This window comes from Ovis canadensis, chromosome 9 (assembly GCF_042477335.2).
Source record: "Ovis canadensis isolate MfBH-ARS-UI-01 breed Bighorn chromosome 9, ARS-UI_OviCan_v2, whole genome shotgun sequence".
Classification (NCBI taxonomy): domain Eukaryota; kingdom Metazoa; phylum Chordata; class Mammalia; order Artiodactyla; family Bovidae; genus Ovis; species Ovis canadensis.
This window is the reverse complement of record NC_091253.1, coordinates 27,336,843-27,362,382: the sequence shown is the minus strand read 5'-3', so window position 1 is coordinate 27,362,382 and position 25,540 is coordinate 27,336,843. Positions and strand designations below refer to the sequence as shown.

The 25,540-nt window shown below is 49.0% G+C and overlaps 1 protein-coding gene across 1 annotated transcript in view; it reads right to left on the bottom strand.

The window, feature by feature from the left end:
• Window positions 1–25,540, bottom strand: part of COL22A1 (collagen type XXII alpha 1 chain) — a 224,743-nt gene that overhangs the window by 13,198 nt on the left and 186,005 nt on the right. Inside the window, exons 47-55 of the mRNA XM_069600933.1 lie at window positions 21,154–21,207; window positions 18,791–18,844; window positions 16,975–17,028; window positions 13,603–13,656; window positions 10,016–10,069; window positions 6,442–6,495; window positions 3,708–3,752; window positions 2,954–3,007; window positions 1,586–1,639 (exon numbers count right to left, since the gene is read on the bottom strand). Coding sequence (XP_069457034.1) covers window positions 1,586–1,639; window positions 2,954–3,007; window positions 3,708–3,752; window positions 6,442–6,495; window positions 10,016–10,069; window positions 13,603–13,656; window positions 16,975–17,028; window positions 18,791–18,844; window positions 21,154–21,207 — 477 coding nt within the window. The remainder of the gene's footprint in view (window positions 1–1,585; window positions 1,640–2,953; window positions 3,008–3,707; window positions 3,753–6,441; window positions 6,496–10,015; window positions 10,070–13,602; window positions 13,657–16,974; window positions 17,029–18,790; window positions 18,845–21,153; window positions 21,208–25,540) is intronic.

Here is a 25,540-nt window from a genome sequence, read left to right as displayed (position 1 = left end):
AGCCTGGGGGGGTTACAGCATGGAGCTTGGGGTAGTTAACTCATAATAAATGATAAACACTTAAATGAGTTCACGTGCATGAAAAATCCTGGGCTGGTGACTGCTGCCGGGAGCACAGGCATCGTAAATCATCGCAACACATCTGCTGACTTATCCATTCATCCTCCCACTCAGATGCTGACTTCAGGAACAAACAAAAGTGCTCACATCCCTGGAGGCCTGGTCTCAGCTGGGGATGCGTGCTCCTGCCTTTATGCCCTCCTCTTCTCTGTGAGGGGCACCGCTGACTGCGTGGGTAGAGGTGTCAGATAACACGGCAGGTGCAGCCTCAGTGGCTACTGGATGGAAGGCCCCCGCACTCCAGATTCCAGGACAGACTCACAACTGTAACATGCTCTAACCTGATGGGCATTTTGTGCCCAAAACTCAGGGACATTCCCCCCTGTTGCCAATCCATAGGCTGAAGTCTTAATCCCTGGTGTGCCAGAATTTGGCCTGATTCAGAAATATGGTCACTGCATATGTAATTAATTAAGGTGAGGTCACAGAGGAATGGGGTGGGCCCCTAATCCAATATGACTGCTGTCTTCATAAAAAGGGGACATTTGGACCAGACAAATGTCACAGGGAGAAAACCATGTGAAGATGGAGGCAGAGGCTGGGGTGATGCTTCTAGAAGCCAAGGAATGTCAGAGGCTGCATGCAAACCACCAGAGGTTCAGAGAGCCTTGAGTGACTCTCCCTCACAGCCTCGGAAGGAAGCAACTCCACTGGCACCTTGACCTTGGACTCCCAGGTCACAGGACACGGAGATGATGAGGGTCCCAGATTTCTAGCCTCCATAACTGAGGGGTAATACACTTCTGTCCTTGAGCCACTGTGCTTTCCGTCCTTTTGCTATGACAGCCCCGGTGAATGAACGCAGAGCACGCTCCAACCCCAGGATTCCTAAAGTTGGCTCATGACTCGGGGTTGGAGGCTGTTATAGGGCCCCAGCCATGCCAAGTGGCACCATTTTAGTATCTGGATTGTGGGTAGGTGGTCCCAGACAAGAGCCTGGGGAGTGTGTGCTGGGCCACAGGGTGGGCTTAGGGCAGCGGCTATTTACCAACTGCTAAGACATTTTGAGGGCTTCCCTCATAGCTCAGTTGGTAAAGAATCCGCCTGCAATGCAGGAGACCTGGGTTTGATCCCTGGTTTGGGAAGATTCCCTGGAGAAGGGACAGGCGACCCCCTTCAGTATTCTGTATGGAGAGTTCCATACAGTCCATGGGGTCACAAAGAGTCGGACATGACTGAGTGATTTTCACTTCACTTCAAGATGTTTTGAAATGAGGTGGTTGGAGAGCATCACCCACTTAATGGACATGAGTTTGAGCAAACTCCAGTAGAAAGTGAAGGACAGGGAAGCCTGGCGTGCGGCAATCCATGGGGTCGCAAAGAGTTGGACACGACTGAACAACAACAGAGACATTTTGTCATTTTTTAATGACACACAGGGCTGTACCAGGATAAACCGACCAAATGTCACCATGGTAACAGGTCTGCAAAGCACGGAGCAGATCGGCCTCAAGGCAAAACTCACCGGTAGGCCCCTCAGTCCTTGGGGACCCTGTGGCCCTGTAGGTCCTGTGTCACCCTGGAACAGAGAGAGGCCACGTCACCCCAGAGGTGCTGCATGAAAATGGTGGGAGCAGACTTCCCCCAGGTGCCCTAGAGACCCAACAAATGATGCCCAACGTGTCTCATCACCAATCACCAGCTGTTTCACGGGCACGGCTCACTTCCTGCAGGTAAGTCCTCCTTTGTGCACTTGCTGACTTAATTTACTTGCGTAGACCTGGCCCACCCGGACCCACTGGGATCTCGGGGGCTCCACTTGGAGCCAAAGGACGTGACAGGGAAGAGAACTTTCCCTGGCGTCCCATCTCTGAGTCGCTGGTCAGCCACCTGTGGCCACTCCTGCCTCAGTCTCCACAGTAAGAAAAATGCCATTGGAAGGTCTACAGAAACTTCCGGGTGCCAAGCAGGGGGATTCGCCACTGCCTCCCACACAGTCTTTCCAGCAGCCTCCTAACCAGGGTATAAATCTCCTCATATTATAAATGAAAAGGACAGAAGCTTGGCCATGCTCCTACAGAAATCACACTGTACAACATCCTAAAAAAATGGCAGTTTTACATGAAAAGAGAGAGCTGAGCGGGAGGTAGGCAGGCACTCACACCAAGAGCAGGCCTCCAGAGCCTGTCCCCACTGCACCCTGAACTGCTGGGTGAGCCGAACCCTCCACCCCCTGCCAAGGAGCTTCCCTCATGCCCTCCGCTATAAACTGGAGTGAGAGGGGTCAGTGAGCCCAGGATTCTCAACCTGCCTTTCAGCACCGAGAGGCACCCTTGGGGGACAGGATGGGGGCGAGGCCTCGCTCCAGTCAACGCAGCTGCCCTGCTTTGATCTGCCTGCAGGGCCCCCACGTGCCAGATGGGCAGGTTTGTGGAACGGATCCCACTGCTAAGGAAGAGCACAGGAAGAGCTAGACCCTTTCCAGCTCCAGCGTCTCATGCCCACAGATCAGCCGAGATGACAATGTACATTGAGAGCCAGGGTTGGGGGACACGTCACCAGGGCTTAAAGCCAGGTCCTGAAGGGCACCAGGGGCTGGGCACAGGGCCACCTGGGACCTCAGGACCGCAAGCCATGCTCCTGACCAAGCACTCACGTCCAGAGGCCGAGCCGCGTCCACACATGTCAGACGGCCCTGCGGGGAGGGCTCAGGTGGCCCACAGTGCCAGCAGGCGAGACGTCGCCCAGAGATTCTCAGAACCCACCTGTGACTCCCTCCATCGTGGTACCCACTCCCCTGCCCAGGTTCTAAGTGTCTCCTGGTCCTTGTCTAAACTCTCTACACCCCTCCGCCCACAGGCCCAGCCGGGCCCCACCAGACACCCACACTCACGTCTTTTCCTGGTGACCCTTCCCGGCCAGGGGGCCCTGTGGCGCCAGGCTCTCCCTAGGAGAAGCAGAAACACAACAGCTGCTGTTAGGGAGAGAAATGCGCAACGCCAGTGTCTCAGCCGCCATTCCTCGGAGCACGGTGGGAGAAAGACCAGGAGGACCGCCCAAGCAAAAGCATCCCCGGGTCCTCGCCCCCAGGTGGAGTCTGCAGTGCCCCAGGGCCAGCCGCGAGCCCTCTGCGCTGCAGGGAAGCACCAGCTGACAGATCAGGCAAACCGCTGGGGGTTCCGCCTCCCCACGCGCAGACCCGCTGGCCCCTCGCTGCACCTCGGCTTCCTCCTCGCTGTACAGAGCAGCGGGCCTCACTGGGGTTCCCCCCAGGGATCCCTCTGTTTGGGGCACTCGGAAGAGACAGAGCAAGGTGGAGCACAGGAAGACAGGGCCCAGGGTTTCCCAGCTGGGATAAGCTGAAGGTGTCCACACACGAGCTCTGGGACCTCAGGAAAACCACCCTCATCCTCCAGCCGGCAGTGACCTGACTCCAGGCTGACCTGGTCAAACTAGTCGGACATCAGTGTGAGGCCCCTGGGAGAAATGTCTAGAAACACAACCAGGGAGGGACGATGCTTCCAATGGCTGCCACTGTCCTCTCTCGGGACACAGCTCTGCCTGTCCCTCCAGGGCCCAGGAGCCTTGTGTCTAGAAGCACCCACTCGGGTGCATGGGGACTGCCTGACGGCGACATGTTCACTTACCCGGGGGCCAGGGGGGCCAGAGTCGCCTGTGTGTCCCTTGAAGCCCTAGAAGAGAAAGGATGATGTTATCCCACCAGGGAGCAGGCTGGTAATGCAGGACCAGGCAGACTCCAGGGGGTCGAGAGGAGCAGGAGGAGGTGGCAAGCCCCCGCCGGGTATGTGCAGGGGGTCTTCTCGACCTGGGGATCGAACCGGGTCTCCTGCATTGCAGGCAGACTCTTTACCATCTGAGCCCCGAGGGAAGCCCTTATCTCCTTTAATCTCCTGTTTTCAAGAGCAAGTGAAGGCCCTTCTGGGGAGAATACCAGCCCTCAGGCTCAGCCACTAGATGAGAGCTCCGACCTGCAGACCCCGCTGTTGCGTGGTTGTGACTGTCATCCTGGAAATGTGTTCTCTGTCCACTCCTCCCCACTCGATGGACAAGGATGATGGCCTCTGGAGGGAGGCTGTGAGGGTCACTCCCCAGGCTGTGGGGCAGTGCAGTACAAAGGGGAGCTCGAGACTCCGGGAGGAGCCAGGGAGAGGAAGACGCACTCCCTCGGTTTTGATTCCAGATTCAACCCTGTGACCTCAGAGAAGTCCGCTGACCCCCTGGAGTCCTAACATCACCATCTAAGGACTGAGGATAATAAAAATACACACCTGGCAGAGTCTGCAGGACTGATCGGCAGAAAGGGGTGTTCTATGCAGGTGTCGTGACGGAGCAGGGCTGACTTTGGAGCCAGGTCAGAAAATGAACCTGGTCTGTTGCCCCACTCTCTAGCTGCGGGCCTTGGGAGTTTTCCTTCTCTTTCTTGGGATTCAGTGTCTGTATCTATCGAGTGAGGGTGAGCTCACGTTTGCAGGGCTGCTGCTCAGGATTGAGAAAGAGGCACAGTGCTCTCCACTGTTCAAGATGGGCCAGTTTCCTTTCCTTGGGTCCCAGGCTATTCTTCCAAGACACTCGAGTCCCAAATCCAGCCATGCTCAGAGCCAGGGACCCTGGTTATTCTCCTCCCAACAATCATGGACAAAAGCACCAAGTAAAGGAAGCCACACGCAACATACCTGGCACATGGCTGGGAAATTCCTTTAGTACTCACAACCACCCTGCAAAAGCGGGAACTGCTCTGATGCCCATTTCACAGAAGAAACAGGTTCAGAAAGGTCCTCTGACCCAGGTACAGAGTTATTAAATGGCAAAGCAGAAGCTGAGCCCAGGTCTGTCTCTCTCCAAGCTTTCACGTCTCCAATTCACACAGTGCCAGCCAGAGGAGGCGGGTCTTTCATCACCTGCCTGGGTCTCTAACCTCTATCCCTGCACTGAAGCAGGACTCGTTACAACTCTCAATTGAGAGATGGGCCTTGCCCCAGCACAGTTCTCAACAAATGGATCTTCTTGGTTGGGAAAAAAAAAAAAACAAACAAACAAAGAAACAAACAAACCAAGAAACCCCTCCCTCCAATAAACCAGTGGTGGTGGTGGCGGCACATTAGTCTGAGTCGTGTCCAACTCTTTGGGACCCCATGGACTGTAGCCGGCAGGCTCCTCTGTTCATGAGATTCCCCAGGCAAGAATACTGGAGTGGATTGCTACTTCCTTCTCCACCAATAAGCCAGTAACAACCTTAAAAAAAAATCCTAATTCTGCGTCTTAATCCTCCAAAGAGGTGATATTCTGCAGTCTTAGGTTTCTTCTCCTGGTGCAATCAGGTGAAAAGCAGGGAGATTTAGGAAGAAGGAAAGTGCTTTCTTGTGTTTTATCTCCTTATTGAATACTAGCCAGGTAAGTTATTGATTTTTTTTTTTTAACAGAGAAGCAAATTAAGAAAGTAGAACTAGCGTTTTCTTCTCCTACTTCTTGCCAGTAGGTGATTTCTGGCAATCTTATATCTGGCAAAATTATATCTAGATAATTGGATTTTAAGATTTTCATTAAAATTCACATTTTCCCAAAAGAAAATCTAAGAAACTGTGTAAACAACTTTGAAACTATAAAGAAGTAAAGCATTTAGCAAAAAAAAAAAAAAACAAGAAACAACCCAGGAACCCTAAAATACACAGAGTTCATTTTCGTAGAAAAGGTATCTTTGTTTACGTGTATAATAAATAGCTCAGCAGCTAGATATAGATTTAAATATATAAATGATAGATATATATTTAGATCCATAAATGTTGGGTTTCATACATAGAAGACTAAAACTCATACTAGAATATTAACAGAGCATTACTTCCATGTTGTAGAATTATGTTAACTCAATTTTCTTCTCTATAACATTACTTTTCTTATTCTTTTTATGACCATCATCATTTGTTATCGTTATGCAGTGAAAATGAGTTACACTTCTAATTGGAAAAAAATACTTTAGCTGTGGAAAGGTTTCAGAATGAAAATTAAGACTCATTTTTAGGGTCTGTCATCCAGAGAAAGCCTATTAAAAATATAATAAACAGGATAAGAACAAAGGCAACTTAGAATAACAACATTGTGACAATGGTTGCAAGGGGGGAAATACATTTTATAGCAATGCCATAGGAAGTGACTGGATTTACTGCAGGTAAGTACCCACGTCTTGGAAGGAAGGTACTTCTGGAATCCATGGCTGGGCGGTCTCAAAGAACCGGACCCACAGTGTCACAGGCAACTGGCTGGTGGCTTTATTCTATGTGGACAACACACTCACACACACACACACACACACACACACACACTCACTCACACACACACACACACACCCTCACACTAAGCACTTACAGGGGGACCGCGGGCACCCTCTGGTCCTGGCAGACCCGGCTCTCCTGTTTTGCCCTGAGGATAAAGAAGAAAAGAAACATCTGAGGACAGTATTTTCAGGATCTCCCTATTCTTGGTGGCCCAGGCTTCACGTCACATTTGCGCCAGCCAGTCTGCGCCTGCCAACCCTACCCTCCAGCACCGTGGTCCATATGAGTCCATACAGAACAGCACTGTGTAGTCCAGCCTATTAGACTCTTGGTTTCCCTGGGATGGTGCTGGTTACACAAGGTTCCTCTCTGAGACCCATTCACGGTTGCCCCTATTTAATTCTCTGGATTTTCTGGTGTGGATGAGAAATTAGGTAGACACCCAAGCCAGAAGTAGCTTTATGCCACTCACAAAACCGCCGCAAGGCAGCTACTAACAACTGCCTCTTACAGAAGGGGACACTGAGGCTCAAAGCTACAGTTTCACTGAGTTAATAAACAGCAGAGCCAGACTGAATCCCAGCGACACCCGAAAGGATGCTCTCCTCACCCCAGCAACAGTGCTGGTGATGGGTGGGCCTGCAATGGACTCATCCCGACCCCATCCCATCTCCTCCTAACGCTACGCAAGCAACTGGGACACTCTGCTGTTCAAGGGTCTTCCCTACCAGCAGTCTTGTACGACCCTGGATAGAATAGAGCAATAAATACAGGCCCGTGGGTGCTAAAGTCCAGATAAAAGTGGTGAGGGTAGGGGAGGGTTAGGGAGCAGGGCAAGTGGGTGAAAGGCCACGGGGGTTGATGCGGAGACGGGCAGAGCACAGGAGGGCACACCCACCCCCAAACCCTCCCTCATTTCCACAGCTTATCAACCTTGAGGGTCAGATGGGGTCCCAGAGGGGGCACAGGAGAGGCAGAAGAGCATCCGTGGATTTAAAGTGAGAATTACAGGGAGAAGGAGGACGGGGCACCAAGCTCTGATTTCTAAATCGGTTTCTTCTCTGTCCCAGCTCCTCAAAGTCTAGCCATGTGGTCTTGGGGGTCATCCCCTCCCCTGGATCTGTTTGTCAGCTGTACACTCAGGACCATCTCTCCTCCACAGGGCCTTTGACAGAGGGGATATGGGCCTAGCCTGGCCCCGGCCCCACAGTCAAGTGGGACGCCCAGCACTGGCCCAAGCTGTAGCAGGAAAAGGGCAACCGCCAGCCACTGCTGAGGGTGTTCTATGTACCAGCACAGCCAGTGCCTCACACAGCCGTGTCACTGAGTCCTCCCTGTAACCCATGAAGGAGACACTTCTGTTCTCCCGCAGGCAACACTCCAAGGCACGGAGAGGTCAAGGGACCTGCTCAGGGTCAAACAGCTGGGGTTATAATGCAGGTACTTTGGCTCCAGGGACGCCGAACTTCATCCTACGCTGTAATTCATGCTCAAATGTCTCCTATTAAAAATAATGCAATGGGCAACGCTTAACAGCTGCCTGTCTACCCATCTGTGTATCTATCCGTGCATTCACCATCCATCTCTCCACTGTGTCCCCAGCGCACAAGAATTTAAAGGTCCAGGTCAAAGTGGAAAGCAACCAGCCACCACCTGCAGCCAACGCTGCAGCTTCTGGACCCCCACCCTGGGCTCCCCTGGAGGGGCTCCTGTCACTCTGTCCATCAGCCTCTGCTCACAGAGAGGGCAGTGCTCAGACTCTGAGGGTACAGAAGGCCCCAGAGCACGGGAGTCCAGGTCCACTGGAGCTATACTCCCTTTAAGCAGTTGAAGGGGAGATAAACACCCCAGCCTTCAGTCCTTTGGCAGCGGCGGGAGTGGGCAGGCAGCTGTGCTGCTCACGCGCTCTCAGCCGGTTAGGGAGTGGACCCAGCGTGCACGCTGGTGCCCGCTGGACCGTCCTCTCACCGGCTGCCGGCAGCTCTCCACTCCTGGCTACACCTCCTCACTCGGCACCTGCTCCTGGGGTCTGTTCCCCATGCCTGACCCCGTCCCACATCCTGGGCTCCCAGTCTGCTTGGAGGACATCTCTGACGCCACCCATCCTCTGCCAGTTTCCTCCGGAGCAGCTCAGAGTGATAAACGTCAGGACGGCCACCCTGAGACCCCAGAAGGAGCTGCTGGTGAGCTCTGGACTGCCTGCTGTGGAGGCGCTTGAGGGGAGTCGCTGAGCACCCTCTGCTCCCAGCAGAGCCGGCCCTGTCTCCCGTGGACAGACTCGGCCAGTGGTGACCCAGAGCAGGCCTGGTCCCCTATCCATCTACGGCCAGCGCCTGGCACAAACCTTTCTGTATGAAGACCGAGGGCCTCACACAGGTATCCTGTGCTGTCAGTGACAGCCTCTCGGGATAGTACGTGCTGCATGCGTGCTTAGCCACTCAGTCACGTTGGACTTCTTGCTACTCTTGGGACTGTAGCCCGCCAGGCTCCTCTGTCCATAGGATTTCCCAGGCAAGAATACTGGAGTGGGCTGCCATTTCCTCCTCCAGGGGATCTTCCCAACCCAGGGATCGGCCCCCATCTCCCATATCTCCTGCACTGCCACTTCCTGCAAACAAGCTGCCTGCCTGCTCTGCAGTACTGAACATGGGTCAGCCTTCAGGGTGTGGGTCCTGACTGCTTCCTTTACCAGCTGGGTGGCCTCAGCTATCCCATTTAACCTCCCTGTGCCTCAGTTTCCTCATCTGGACCAATAATGGTGCCCACACCCCACAGGGGTTTTCTGGGGGTTACACCGCAAAATGTAATGGAGTGCTCGGTACTCCCAGCCCTCAGCGTGCCCGCAGCAGCTGTCGGCCACAGTGGCGACATTTGTCCTTCTCTCTCCCTGGCCAGGTCCTCAGCCTGGCTACCTGCCCCTTGCCCACTGGGGCTGCTTTGCAGGGCATCAGCCTTCAGTGGCTCAGATGAGCTTTGCACTCCGCTCGCTGCCCTGGGCTCTCTTTTTTCCTCTCAGCAATGAATTCTGCTTTCAGCATCTGGCGAAGAGTAAAAAGTGATAATGAAGATGCTTCTGGGGAGTCACATAAGACGCAAAATGAATCATAGTAGTTATGACCAGACAAATCAACTGGAACACAAACCTCACTGTGGAGATTTTTATGTAACTCCACTTAGCGATTCTATAGGCTGCATGGTTCTAACCTCACCAGGAGTTAAAACCATGGCAGTTGGGAAAAGTAACTCACTAAATCGATTAACAGTTAAAGAAGCCTGATGCATTTAACCAGTTTCTCACCTCATCTGATTCTTCAGCAACTCCAGTGAGTGGCTACTATTATTCTCGTTTTGTCTGAAATGAGACTGAAGCCTGGGGCAGGCTCTGACTCACGCCAGATCACAAGCCTGCATGGAGTGGAGCCAGAACCCAAAGCCAGCTCCTTTTTCTGGGGGTGGTTGCAACTTTAGCGTAAAATATTTTAATTTTATTTTATCAATAAGCAAAATTAAAAATGATAATACCCTGCTGGACTCTTGGGGAAAGAAAATGAAGACATGCATGGAAGAGAACTTTCACCGTGCCTGGGTCCCGGAAGCTCCGGACACACAGTGGCCGTTTAGGCTGCTCTGACATGTAAGTGATAAGAAACTACAGAGTCCCTTACCGGCTCTCCGGGGGGCCCTGGTTTTCCATCTCTGCCCTCTTTGCCTTCTTCTCCCTGCAAGAGAAATTCAAACCGGTTATCTGGCTGCAGACGCCCAGAGGGAGGGAAGGACAGACTTTTTTTTTTTTGCCGGGTGTACACGCGGCCGACACAACTGGCTGCGCGTCCAGGTTTACTCCCCAGCACCACCATTCTGACTTGGATCCTCTGTTGGGCAGCGCCTGGCGCACAGCGGAAAAGCAGTACACAGCACTGGCATCACTTTTTATTGCTATGGATGGAGAGAAGCCCCTCCTGGACATTCTCTAACTTAGGACACTACAGGCTCATCTCCAGGCCTCCTGTGTTGACGACAGCGATGGGGGGTGAGGATGCGGCTTCTGATGAGGGTGACAAGGACCCCGAGGACTCAAGGAACTCCTGGAACTTGAGAGGGGCACTGAGAATGGCAGCCAGGGCCACGTCTGGGCGTAGGAAGGCCACCAACATGTCACATTTCATTCCATGAAATCAAGCTACGACTCCCACCTGCTCCCCACCCTCTACCAGCCCATCCGCTGCTCTCAATCAAGACACCGTTAGCCTCACATTTCTCTAAGAGACTGTGAGGTTGCAGGACTCTCTGCAGATCAGGACAATGATATGTCACACAGGCTCAGGCTCCATTCCGGGGCTACTGAGACTGGGCGGGTTCCAGGGAAAGAAAGCAGCAGGCAGCAGGGCCGAGGGAACCGGAGTCACAGCGGGCAAGGTTAGAGCTCGCTTGCACCAACAATGCACATGATCTTGGGTGAACTGCTGACATTCTCAGCTCTGAGCGGCCCTTCTCCTAAACAGAGGTGACAAACCCGCCTGGCAGAGTCACGAGGGGGCTCAGAATCAGTGCTGCCCCGAGATGCTTAACCAACCAGCGACGGCAAACGACACCAGCAGTGGAGCTGCTCCCGCGCTGACAGGAAATCATGCAGCACCCCTCATCAGCACTGCCCATCAGTGTCCGGGCTCCAGGGGGAAGCACTGCAGATGGTAATTTAAGTTTACTGACCATCCGGGCCACTGCCCAATGCTCCATGTGCATCCGTAACCCATAACAATCCCGCTCCTGGCATAACCATGGTAACACCAGGTAAGCCAGCTGGGCAGGCCCAAGGCCAGGCAGTGTTGGTCCTTTTCTCAGTTAAGAGTTAACTCCAGAAACTGCTTCTCCCCCTGCACAGAGTGGTGGGGAGGAGCGTCAAGAGACCCACGGACGGCAGAGAATGCCCGTGGAAGAGGGTGAGACCAGCACAGCAAGGAGAGTGGCCGGGACTGGAGGCTGGAGACCTCGGCATGAACCAAGGAGTGGGGCTGCGGCGAGGACTACGCAGGTTAACATGCGGAGAGCACTTTGCCCACAGCCCGCCCTGCGGTTAGCACCAGGCACACAGAAACTATTATGACTCCTATCGCCCAGGCAGAAGGGAGAGGAAGAGTTTTCTAGACAAGGATGACTCATTAGAGGAAGGCAGAGTAATGTAGAGTGGCTGGGAGGAAGAGCCATGGAGTGAGAATGGATTTTACAGGGACAGAATTGAAGAGACAGGAAGAAACGGGGCTCAACTCACGAGGCGCCACGCAGGTCAAAATCTTGGCTTCTATCTGCCCATAACCATGAGCAGATGAGTTTTGCACGGGAAGGGGAGAGGGAGGCAAGAGAGGAGGAAGAAGGAATTCTTCTAAATCACAGAATCACATCTAAGGTCATTTCTTTCCTCTCCAGTTACCCTAGGACTTTGATGGTAAGGGTTTGGCACAAAATTCAAACTAGGATCTTCTCTCCTTACCTTTACAATGGCTGGAATGAAATCAAACATTCCCTAGTTGCTCTGACACATTAGGCCACATGGTTGCAGTTTATACCAACAGAGGTTTCATATCCCAGCCTGTCTTTTAAGATCTGTGCACCCTGGACAGGGGACTTAATCTCTGGGGTGGCGTGGCCTCAATGAAGGCTACTGGCTATGTCCAAGAAATGCCTCCTTGACCAATGGGGGCATTTATCAGACATTCAAGGAGGAAGGGCTCCATAAAAACCATTCATTCACCCACATATTTATTTCAGGAATATTTTCCATGTGCTCAGCACATGTGGGGAGCAAAAAAGCCTGGTGTCATAGAATCCACAACCCAGAACATAACCCAGTGACTCCAGCCACTCTTGTTTTATGTCCCCAGATCTAGCAACTAGTAGGTGCCTAATTAGAGTGTGTTGGATAATCAAGTCAATTAATAATGGGGGAGGTGGTCACAGATCAAACCATGACATTAAGATGTGATACCTGCTGAGACAGACACTTAAGAAAAAAGGAAAGAGACTAAGCCTATCCTGGCCTGAGGGTCAGAGGGCACTTCTGGAGAGTGATGCCTGGGCTGAGATGGGAAAGATCAAAGGCATTGACTAGTGCAAGAAGAGACAGAGGGCATTCGCGGGGGACACAGACACATGTGCAAAAGCCCTGTGGCCTGGAGAAGAGAGGGTGCAGAGTGTTTAGGGACCCAAAAGAAAGCCAGTACACGGCCAGCACAGCTGGAACAAAAGGACACGTGGTGGAGGGCGGTGGGTGGGGCCTGAGGCCAGGAGCCGCACCAGGAGCAAGCACACTCCAGGCCTGGAGCACACGAGGACGCGTTCTCAATGAGAAGGTAGCAGGCGGCCTCCTTGGACCTGCCTTATTACTAACATACTGGAGAGTCTGACCCTATTGAGAAATATATTGGGTTGGCCAAGAGGTTTGTTCTGGTTTTCCCATAAGATGTTGCAGAAAAACCCAAACGAACATTTTGGCCAACCCGATATTAAACTGAAAAGTCCAGAACAGCAAGCTTCCCGGGTGGCTCAGATGGTAAAGAATCTGCCTGTAATGCAGGAGACAGGGGTTCAGTCCCTGGGTTGAGAAGATCCCCTGGAGAAGGGAATGGCAACCCACTCCAGCATTCTTGTCTGGAGAATCTCATGGACAGAGGAGCCTGGCAGGCTACAGTCCATGGGGTCGCAGAGAGTTGGACACGACTGAGTGACTCACTTCACTTCACTTCAATTTTGCAGTACGTTTCAAGAATCTTAGATATTATTACACTCTGACAAGTAGACTTTTGGGCACCGTCCTACACAAGTAAGGAAAGTGCTATGCATGCAAAATAATCTATTGTAGATTTTTAAATAGTTTTATAAAGTTTATCAGGCAACAAAGAATAATCATATATATTTTGATACATTTATTGGGTAGAGTGTATATAAAATTTATGAGCGTTTAATACCAGTGCGGAAAATATAAAATGTTTATATTATCAGAGTTATGTGTGTGTGTGTATGTGTGCGTGTAGAGAGAGAGATGAAAATTGTATCTACATAAGTAAATAACAACAAATATATACACAGAGAAAGAATGAGATTAGGACTGGCTTTGCTTAGTGATTTTTTTTTCTAATTTTCTATTGTACCAAAAAGTCCCCTAGTAAACACGCTTTGCTTTAACAATGGTGGAATATCATTTTCTTGGCATATTTTTGAAGTAGAGAAACTTGATTTAAAATAAAAAGCCACTTACTGGGATGCCGGGTAATCCAGACGGGCCTTGGGGGCCAGGAGGACCTTCTTTCCCCTAAAAGATCCAAAACACAGAACACCATTAAATTTCTTGGGCTGGCTTTTCTGGAGGTGAGTGATCTCATGCAGAATCGCCTTCGTGGTCTGGAAGGAGTCCTCATCCACCTTGTTCCTTTCCAGGAGCTGCTTCTCTGCAGGTCAGGGAGGTGCCTGGGCAGGGCAGAATCACACAGCTGGTGTGCAGACTCCCTCTGGCCTTATTACATAGACTCAGGGGGAATTAGGACTTGGAAGGCACAGTGGGAAGAGGCTTAGGGGGTCCATGAGGCCTGGGTCCAGATCCAACTCTGTGCTCTGTCCCCAAACAGCCCACATCTCAGGAGCCTGCCTCCCAGCACAGACAGCACCTGCAGGGCTTCTGCACACAGGACGCGGGACAAGAAAAGAACTGACAGGGGACACACACAGCAGATGGTTTTGTTACTGCCGCCCTCTGATCCAGAGGTTCCCCAACTTTTTACCATCCATGGCGGCGTTTAGTATCCCTTTTCCTCTATGAAATCGACTTTGAAGGATTGTGTTTACCAAGCTGCCTTAATTAATACTTCCTTTCCATTTTAGTCACCAGAAATACACTCCACAGTCAACCAGATGGGGTAATCAGTGTTACCATTTTTATCCCAGTGGGCTCATTTATATCACCCTGTGTCTCTACCATGAGTATTTCAGAAGCCCTGATAACTTCCGAATCTCCTGTCGTTGCTTCTCCTTCGCAGTAGACACTGACGTCAGGTTTTACACTCTAATCCACATTCCACATTTGGAATTGACGACCACTTGTAAACATTTCTGTAAACTTATGTTGCATGACATTTGAGATTACCCAGAGACACTGTCACTTACACCAACGTAAAATAATCACAAAGCAAACAAAAAAATGTCATCCCCTCCCTGCATCACAACACCTGCAAACACATTAACAAATAAAGTGGGTTTTTTGTCAACTTGGGCCAAATATTCGATCACATGAGGTATTTTTAAATAGTGATAACAGAGCTATTATTATTATAACAGATAATTATTATTGTTATCTGTTATTACCTGTTATAATAATAATTTTTATTATTAACAGGTGCTTATTATTCCAGAGGTCCTACTATGTAAACACTAGGAGTCTAGGACAAGAGTCACCAAGCTCTGGCTCTCAGCTCATTTGCACAACGTTTCATCAGAACACAGTCTCACACACTAGTCTACACACAGTCTGTGGCTGATTTCACCTTACGATGGCAGAACTGATTATCTGCACCAGAGACCATATGGCCCCCAAGACTGAAATATTCACTGTTCAGGGTCTTTTTGCTCCAATCAGGTGAGCTGAAGACTCAATAAGGAATTAGTATGGTTGTTCCTAAGCCTGTTTTCATGACTTGTTGCATGCCATAGAAATTATCAATTTAATTTTTCATTAGATTACCCAATTTAGACGGAAAGAAGAAAAACCACGATCATTTCATGCAAATTAAGATGTTGAAAATACTTGATAAAGGTGAGACACTCACTGTCTAAACAGATAGCTGATAGCTGTACCATCAGAAGATAGCTATAAAAGATTAGCAAAAAATCCTAACAAACTAGGATCCTACATTCAAACTGCTTCACAGGTGTTGCTAGATATTCAAACTACTTTTTTAAAAAACAACAAATAGTAAATGGGTGGATGTTCTTTCTATAACATAATAACAAGAGACTCTATTCAAGGGAACAGAAATAAAAATGAGGGCCTTCCCTCTGTGTCAAAAAAACTGGCAAGTGGTTTATATGTTTTAATTCAAAATGCAATAGGAATGTTTTAGATTTCTCTCCCTGTGTAAATTCTTTGTTTAATTTTATTTCTGTTTTTTAACTACCAATACTCATTGCTTGTGCCAAGAAAACTTCAGCTGTTTTGTGGTTTGATGTTTATGTTTAAATATGAGGACAGTGGACAGCTTCAAGCACAGGGGTAATTTGCAAGGACAGAATCAATGTCTTATTTAATGTCGTTTAATTCCTAGGAATGTGAGGATTTACATCTGGGCCCCAAATCTTATTTTCCTCGGGCAAACAGTAAGTTAGTTTTTATCAGGGCAATCTTTTTCTGTCTGAGAATCAATTAAAAGCTGCCTGCAGTATGGTTCATATTTTATTCAGCCTGGAACTTCTAGGTGGGCTGCTTCTAAAGGATCAGCCAGATGATACTCATAAAAAGAACCACGTGGCTCTTACTTTTTAATCTTGGCATCCCCCTACCCCTAACCCACCATCCCACACATGGGATGAGCGTGGAGTTAACAGAAAGAACGCCAAAATGGAAATTTTCAAACTGACTTCACTCCTAACTTGGATATTAATTTTCTGAATGACCTTGGATGAGTGACCTTACCCCGTCTGCTTTGTCTTCTCATCTGAGGAAAAGGAGTTCTCCTGGCTGACCCCTAAAGTGTTCCTGGCACCAGACTGCAGGGATACCAGGGCAGGGCTGACCTGCTTACTAGCAATAGCCCTACCTGGAACACGACCCTGAGGTTTCCCTAGAGTGGGGTCTGCACCTGGCCCTGACACTTCCTCACTGCCCCTGAGCTGGTGGCATTTCTCTGATGCCCACTTTCCTTGTCTATAAAATAGAGACAATGATTCCTATTGATAAGAGGCCATCAGATGAGATAAGAGGTTTTAGGGGACTGTAAATCCCTTTAAGAGACTATGCATGTAGTGACTACAAACACAATGCCTGCTAAAGTAATGTTCACCTTTGCTCTGTGGTGCTGAAGCCAAGAATGGTCCCACAGCTTCATGCAATGAATTTAATGCTGGTTTTTGAGATGAAAGTCTCAGGTTCCAACCAAATCGACCTGTGTGCTTTTAGGATCTGCAACTTCTGTTTTCACTCTTAAATTCACTCTCATTTCACTCAGGGCTTTCTGAACAGCTGAGTCACAGGGGCTACTCCTGCCTGACATGCCGCTCATACCACAGGCTCAGGACGGAGCAGCTCCAGGCTTTCTAGTCTCCTGTGCCTGTTCCAAGTGGAAACCACACCAGAAAGGACCAGAGAGATGGGGCTAAACCTTGAGCCAGTGTGAACTGGTCGTAAACTGAATTTTGGAACAGCTGATGGCCAGGTCATTTCATCCAAACCTGCCATTTACAGGCTGGGTAACCAGGGTCCTAACAGAAAGCAACTCCTCCTGCGGTCGACAAGTAGTCATTCGACCCTTGGAACATGGGCCACGGGAGTCAGGGAGGACCAGGGCAGGGCTGGCAAACACCTGAAGTTCTGGGAAGTTCCAAACACATGCTGAAGGCAGATCCTGTCCATTGAGGAACTTACTGGGGGTCCCTGGATTCCTGGTGGTCCGGCAGCTCCTGCTATTCCGTCTGCTCCCTGAGGAAGGTAAACCAGAAAGCCAGTTGGTCGTGTATCTGAATGGAAGTCATCGGCACCTCTTCTTTGGGCATGAGGCAATGCACAGAATTGGCACCCTACGCCCCTTCGCAGCTGCCTGAACTGGGAGTATTTCAGAGGTGCTCTGCCTCTCCCATCAGGCTGCAATAGCCTCTGGGAACACAAAGATGCTGGGAGGACGGCAGGACAGGCCAAAGCACTCACCGGCCAGTTATCCATAGGCAAGAGGAATAAACAGCCTCCCCTCAGAGAGGACATTTTCAGCTAATATCAGGGAACACTTTGGGACACAAGGCAAGAAATATACAACTGGACGTATAATATCTTCCAGGGAGCTAAAGAAGATGACTGTCTGTATCAACCCAGGGATGAAGAATGCAAGGGAGGAAGCACTCCACACAGGTGAGGAAGTGGTGTGAAGTGAGCCCCAGACACTCTTCTGCCCCAGGGCTCCTGGGCACGCCGTTCCCTCTGCGTGCAGTCGAAACCGGCACGTGTCAGAGCTCAGATCCCGCCCTCCTCATTGTAGCTCAGGCACCAGGTCCTCAGTGAGATATTTCCCAACTTCCAGATTCAAAACTGCAAGCCCCTGCTCCTCACCGCCCCTTTTCTGTTTATATTTTCTCCAGCTTTTATGTCCACCTGACCTCCTAGTGTTTATCACTGTGTTTATTGGGAACTAAAGTGGTGCCTTGGAGATAGCAGACACTCAACAGTTCTTCAATAAATCAATGAATGAGGAGCCGGGCTGGCTGGGTGATAAAGGCAGAGGCTCTTTAGATTAATGAATGCATTGCTGCTTACTGGCTCTGAGGGAATGGTACAAGACCTCTAAGCTGTCCTCGTCCATAGAAGGTAGGCAGTAACACTGCCCGGGCCACAAGGGGGTGAGGAGCAAGTGAGGCAATGTTCCACAAAGTGCGTAGCACAGAATCGAGGGCACCAGTTAGGAGAGCACCTTCTCAGAGCCAGACTTCCTGAGTCCATGTCCCGGGTCCCCACTGAGAGCTGTATGGCCCCAGGGAAGTTATTTTATTCCTCTGCCATCTCAGTTCCTTTGTAAAATGGAGAAAAAGAAAAAGATAGCACTCATTTAATCTGAGTAAGGTATAAATACAAAGAGTTAACCTGTACCAGGCACATACTAAGAGACTCCTAGAGGGTTTTCTGTTATCGTAGGTCTGATGACAATAGCCTTTTTCTGTGCCTGTCTGGTGGCCAACCCAAACCAGGAACACTGCAGGGAGTAACTAAACACAGGATAACAAGTAAGCAAGCTCTCACAGGACTTTATTTATACCGTTCAGCAGTCTTTATTCAGTCGTTTCACATACATTTATCAGGTGCCTATATTGGCCCAGGTGCAGGCAAAGTCTCAGGAATACAGAAGCGGCCACATCATGACTCATTCATGAACTGGGCGCTTTTTATGACAGTGGTTGCCTCTCGAATGTCCCTTCTCCCTTCAGGCCAACGCCTTTTCCCATGATCTATACTATTGCTATCTTGATCAGTTTTTCTTTTTGCTGATCGTCGGATGTCACCAAATCCAGTAACACAGGCAAATAGAGTGTAAAGAAATTTCCTACATGAAATAATACATTTTGAAACAACCAGATGTTCGTGAAACTAAATGATAGCAACCTAATCAATTCCCTACAAGGTTGTTCACAAATATGGCCACCGCAGTGCATACCAATGGCAAGGTCAGAAGAGGAAGGCATTCTGAATAATTACTTACTGGTGGTCCGGGGTCCCCTGGGGGGCCCATGAAACCAGGAACTCCGGGATGACCCTAGGAAAACACAAGACGATTATTTTAAATGTTTCCCCAAAGGCTTTTTACTTTGTGCAACTACAGATTTCAGATAACAAGCCAGAAGCCATCTCCTAACTCTGATAACAATTCTGGATATATGTGTGTGTGTGTGTGTGTGTGTGTGTGTGTGTGTGTGTATACATAAATCTACATATTTATATTTATATCAAAAGGTATGAGGGAGTGTCTAGCAATCTACCCTGGAACTGGATTTACTTCAAAAGAATATGAGGAAGAAGTCTACAGATGAAAACAAGAGTGGCTATAGAGCATCTTTCAAGATGCTGTGACCAGGTGAGAAGTCCAAGGGGGTACTTTTTATTACACTCTCTTATTTTCTTAATGGGGTTTCCCCAATGGCTCAGTGAGAAAAGAATCCGCCTGGAAAAGAATCTGCCTGCAATGCAGGAGACACAGGAGATGCGGGTTTAATCCCTGGGCCAGGGAAGACCCCCTGGAGGAAGCAACGGCAGCCCACTCCAATACTCTCACCCGAAAAGATCCCAAGGACAGAGGAACCTGGCAGGCTGCTTGTAGTCCACAGGGTCACAAAAAGTCGGGGATGACGGAGAGACTAAGCACAGTTTTTGTTTAATATAAATTTATTTATTTTAATTGGAGGCTAATTACAATATTGTATTGGTTTTGCCATACATCAACATGAAGCACGTTTTTTAAAAATATGTATTTATTTCCTTGGCTGCTGTGTGTCTCAGTTATGGCATGTGGGACCCTCAGCTGGGGCATGTGGGGTCCAGCTCCCCAACCAGGGATGGAACCCAGGTGTCCACGTTGGGAGCGCGGAGTCCCAGCCAGCTGGCCACCAGGGAAGTCTCGACACACTTATTTTGATATGTTTGAAGTATCCCATAAGAAAAACTTAAAAGCAAGTAAATGCGTATACACAACTTATACCCACAATGGAAATCGCTCAGTTACCTGAATTATGGCATCTCTGAGAATATTACAATTATTTTAAGAAAGAGAGTCATGCCCCTGTGTAGAAGGGAGTCTGTGCATTACAGAATGAGCTAAACCGGTTATGGCGCAAAGCAGAGCACCTCAGCGTTCATGCAGTACAGCAAAGTTAGCAAACCAAGCTAACCGCCATGAAAGAAATGGCTTCCCTGCCCTCCGCCTTCACCTCCTTCCACAGGAAAACGCAAGCTGCAACGTTCGGTCTAGAGAGCACTGCTGTTGAAAACTATTGAGAGTAATCCAAACACGGTTTTTCAGGACAGAAACATTTTTGCTGAGTACGTCATCCAATGCAGTGCTCATCTCCCTGCCCCTCGGGTTTCTGCCCCCGAGCCTCACCTGTCGCTGAGGGTCAGGGATTTGCCCACCGCTCAACCTGAACCTCAGAGCCTGGGGCGGGGCCTGGCATGGAGCGGGTTTACCAAGAAGAGATGGATGAAGACTTAGAAGGAAAGGCAGGGGCATGTGGAGAGAGGACAGGAGAAAGAAAGGGGGGAAAGGGTGGCAGAAGCAACGCACAAGCAGAGCGGTCGGTCTAAAGGCAGAAAGGCTGCTGCTGCTCTGGCTGCGCAATGATGGGGGACAGTGCTCAGACCAGCAGGAAGAGCACCACATCGTCATGGGGACCATTTTACAAGGCGTTTGGAGAAGTGGTCCAGCAGGGATGGATAGGCTCTCACAGGGGAGAGTCATACGGCAGAAGTGGAGGGCTGCTGCTGCTGCTGCTAAGTCGCTTCAGTCGTGTCCGACTCTGTGCGACCCCATAGACAGCAGCCCACCAGGCTCCTCCGTCTCTGGGATTCTCCAGGCCAGAACACTGGAGTGGGTTGCCATTTCCTTCTCCAATGCACGAAAGTGAAAAGCGAAAGTGAAAGTCACTCAGTCATGTCCGACTCTTCGCGACCCCATGGACTGCAGCCCACCAGGCTCCTCCATCCATGGGATTTTCCAGGCAAGAGCACTGCAGTGGGGTGCCATTGCCTTCAGGAAAGAACGCAGCATTGTGCATTCGGTAAAGAATGACTACTGTTTCAGCGAGCGAGAAGCACTAAAGGTAAGTGAGCACAAAATTTTTTAATATATATTAAAAAAAAAAAAAAAGGTAGGCTCCTCAGATGATTGGGAACGGGGAGTGTGACAATGAACCAAGGTGGAAACTATGAAATCCTGATTAAAAAAAAAAAAAAATCCACCGGAGACAAAGAAGAGACAGGAAAAGATTTCCGAAATGGTGGAGTGAAAATTACTTAGGGAAAACCAGTGCTGCTCCTTCAGGGTGGACAATTTCTCACAAAACAAGCTCTCACCTGGTCACCTTTCTGTCCAGTCTCACCATCGGCACCGTGTTCTCCTTTGCTCCCCTTAGGAGAAAAAAAGAAAGAAAATTGCAGAAAATCTTGCCAGAGCTCCTTTGCGAAAGAAAGATTCTGTGTTGCCTTCATTCACTCATTCCTCATCAGCTTCTCATTAGGTTTGTGCTGGGGGCCCAAACAGGTACATGACCTTGAGAAGGTCATTGAAAGCCCGAGTTGTGGGGCTTTTTTAATCTACAAAATGAACAGAATAATGATCGCCCACCCCATGAAATGCTGGGAGAATGAAATCAAATAATACATGGGAAATACTTAGCATGGAGCTCAAAATACAGTAAGAGCGATAATCATCTTTACTCTTCTGTCCTGGAATCCTGATTTTGTCATTTACTAACTGTGTGTCACTGGTCAAGGTGTTTCAACTCTTCTGCTTCCTACTTAAAAAACGGGAATGGTAACAGTAGACTCTTTGTCATGGGGTTGCTGTGAGGAAGAAATGAGTTAAAATCCATAAAGCGCCTAGAGCAGTGGTGGCCTCAGGGCTCTCACCAGTCTCGCCCTGCCACAGTCATTATCGCCATCGTCACTGCTGCCGCCACTGCGGCATCACCATCACAGCCACGACCCTCCTCACCTTACCAATCCTCACCATCAGGATCACCACCACCACCGGCCCTGCCATCTTTCCCCGGCACCGTGACTATCATCCTTCTCTCCCTCCTCCTCACCCGTCACCATGATCAGTGCCCGTGCCGCTACCATCCTCATCCTCCCCATCAGCTATGCCATCATCCTCTTCACTGCCGCCACCACCTCCGTCACTCACTACTAGCACCTCTATCCCCCTCCTCCTGCACATCACCGTCATCTCCATTATCACGGTCACCGAGACACAGCGTACAACCTACCAAAAATACAGTGTTACACACTAATCCGGAAAGTACCATTCAAAGGTTCCGATCTCTCTTAACTGTCACCTACTTAGGCTTACCAGGTTAACAAGTGCATTCCAGTAAAATGTTATTGAACAAAAAAACACTGTAGCTCCTTTGAAAGAATGCATTATGCATTAAAACTGTTGGCAATTAATCAGTCTTGGCTGTGGTTCCAGGCCTGTTTTCCCTTACCTTTGCATCTTTGAAAGATCGTGTTCCTTCTTTGCCCTGTTTGTTCATTCAGTCGATGAAGAAGCGGAGGTGGTGGGTGGCAGGCCTGTCTCTGAGGGTCCTTCCAGACTCCCAAATCCTGCAATTCTCTCACTGAAACATCACGCCCAGCCCTCTTCCATCCAGACACTGTACCATACCAACAGTTCGTCGATGACCATAATTACCCAATAACACCCTAGCCTCCTCTCTGGTATATTGGGAGGGTTAGGTTTTCCAGCGTCTGTAAAGTGCCAAATGCTTTTGTGTACAGGGGAAAAAATAGGTTCAGAGGGGAAGAACATTTGTTGCAACATTTTTGCATGTAATTATGTCTATTCTTTTTTTGACTTCCCTGGTAACTCAGATAGTAATGAGTTTGTCTACAATGTGGGAGACCTGGGTTCAACGCCTGGGTCAGGAAGATTCCCTGGAGAAGAAAACGGCAACCCACTCCAGTACTCTTGCCTAGAAAAATCCCATGGACGGAGGAGCGTTGGTGCAGGCTACTGTCCATGGGGTCGCAAAGAGTCGGGCACGACTGAGCAACCTTACTTCATTTACTTCGTGTCTATTCTTTTAAGATCTATAAAGCCAGCACACTGTCTGCAGGCCACTTCGTAATCTCACACTGTTTCTCCGACATTAAGGATGACTGCCTTAAAAGTAAATGGTTTCCTCTCAATTCCCAGTCCTCAGTCTGGGCTTAGAGTGGTTCCAACCCTCATCCCACAACAACTAAAATGTCAGCAGCTCAAGGATCTCCGCAGTTGTCCTTGTCTCCTCCACCGCAGCTGGGGATCAAAGCACACACTGCCACCCCCAAGCCTGACTCACTTCCTTCCAAAAAAGAGGGCTGACATTTACAGAGCCCCTGCTCAGCTGGGCACTCTGCCAGATTCCACATGAGGTCCCACTTCATGCATTTCTTTGTTTATATCCTGAGCTGATGCAAAACAGCATTCGATGTGTCCACATCATCCCATTCAGCCAGGAAAACTACCCAGTGAGGTAGGGGGTTATTATCAGAGCATAAAGATAAGAGTCCTGAGGACCAGAGAGGTTAAGTCATTCACCTGAGGTCACACAGCTGAAAAAATAAATAAATAATATTTGTCACCTCATCCAGATCTGTGTCCAAACTGTCTCCTCCTGATCAAGTTAATTTCCTGGTTATTTTTTTAGGTCACGATGCTTTGTCCCGCTGGTCTCATAATGTCAAGAGCACTCGATTTTTAGTCTGGAAGCCTGACTGATTACGCTAACCATGTTCTCGGAACCTTTTAACGCACCAAGAATATAGCCATCAAGAAAAAACAGATTAAAAACAAAAAAATAAACCAAGCAACAAGCTGCCATCCTGGATTCTGCATTCCAGGAACTTTACTAGTTTACTACTTTGCAAACTTGGCTTTCTGCGGTAGATGTTCACTGAGGATGCACTGAAAGGGCTTCGCTTTTCCTGTTGAAAAGGACAGAAGAAACTCGCACCACAAGCCCTTATATCAGAGCACTGACTTTAGAAAACGTGACACTGTGAGTTCTTTCTCTGTCTCTTGGAAATGGATATCAGCCCTTTTCAAAGGTCAGTAAGCCTTTTGCCGGTTCTAGGACCCAGGAATGGCCTTCCTAGGTGGTGCAGTGGTAAAGAATCTGCCTGCAAGTGCAGGGGACATGGGTTTGATTCCTCGGTTGGGAAGATGCCCTGGAGAAGGAAATGGTAACCCACTTCAGAATTCTCACCTGGGAAGACCCAGGGACAGAGGAGCCTGGTGAGCTATAGTCCATGGGGTCATGGAAGAGTCAGAAACAATTTCGCGACTAAACAACAACAAAAAGGACCCAGGAAAATATTTCTCGAGGATCTGGGAACATCTCTTTGAAATGTAATCAGCAAGGGAAATAAACCCCCATCAGCCAGATGCTGTAGGAAACTAGGAGCCTAACTTCTGGGTCCATTTTTCCAAGCTGCAGAACTACCTCCAGGCAAAAAGATGTAAGCAGTTTGTTTTTATTTTGTTTGAAGCTAATTCACTAAAGCAGACCATTAGTCCAATTACTGGGTGAATCAGGCTGAACATGACAAACAGTGCTATGTGGTCCTTTTATGTGAGGACTAATTACTATTCACCTTGAGGACACATACATCATCAGTCATAGCTGCTTGACCATAGAAAAGGTGAGGTTCCTTTGTCTTTACAAGCTCTTGGCAGAATTGCCTGCAGCACCTATAATATTCTGGTTTAATGCTTGTGCAAAAAAATAATTATTTCAGTTCTACCTTCTGGTTTGGGAGAAGGTTCTGTTTGGTTTTTAAATATATTTCCCCCATGCCATCATGTACTAAGTACATAATACAACAATTATTTAGAGGTTATATTCATAGCAGAGTCTGCTCTAAGGATGTTAGCTTTTGTGAATCCATCAAGCAGATAATTCTCTCTAGGATTTTACAAATTTTTGAGAGCATGGCCTAAATTTTCTCAAATTAGTAAGCCTCTGCTATTCTCAGAAATTTTGTCCCTGAAAATTTGTGTGCTATTTCTCTGCTTAGAAACCTTTCCCCAAGAATGCCTGTCAATGCAAGTAAAATCCTACTTCTTGGGACTTCCCTGGTGGTTCAGTGGTTAAGAATCCACCTTGCAACGCAGGGGAATCAGGTTCGATCCCTGGCCAGGGAACTAAGATCCCACATGCCGAGGGGCAACTAAGTTAGACTGCCACAACTACTGAGCCTGCACACCACAACTCTGAGAGTCTGTATGCCACAACGAAAGGTCCCACACAACACAGCGAGATCCTAATGCCGCAACTGAGACCTGAATAAATAAATGTTAAAAAAAAAAAATCCTACCTCCTCCTCCAGGTAGCCTTCACTGGTGACCTCTGCCCCATGGCATTATTTTCCTTAAAATCATTTAACTCTCCTCCTGGCAATCTGTCATAGTTGTTATTAACTCAAAAGGAGGAACAGTAAGGAGGACCATCCACAGTTACATGCATCCAGGACTTCCTACCTATGTGCTGGGCACCATGCCTGGCGCTTTGTAAATGTTTCCTTGTTTAATCCTCTGGGAGATGAACCATGCAGTCCTACTTTTACAGATGAGGGACCCCAGCTTCAGAAAAGCCCCGGTTCCCCAAGTCTTATGATCAGTCAGTGCAATTCACTCAGCTAATAAGAGGCAGAACCAGGCTGGGGAACCACTGACCACTCACTGCTCCCGATGGCCTTG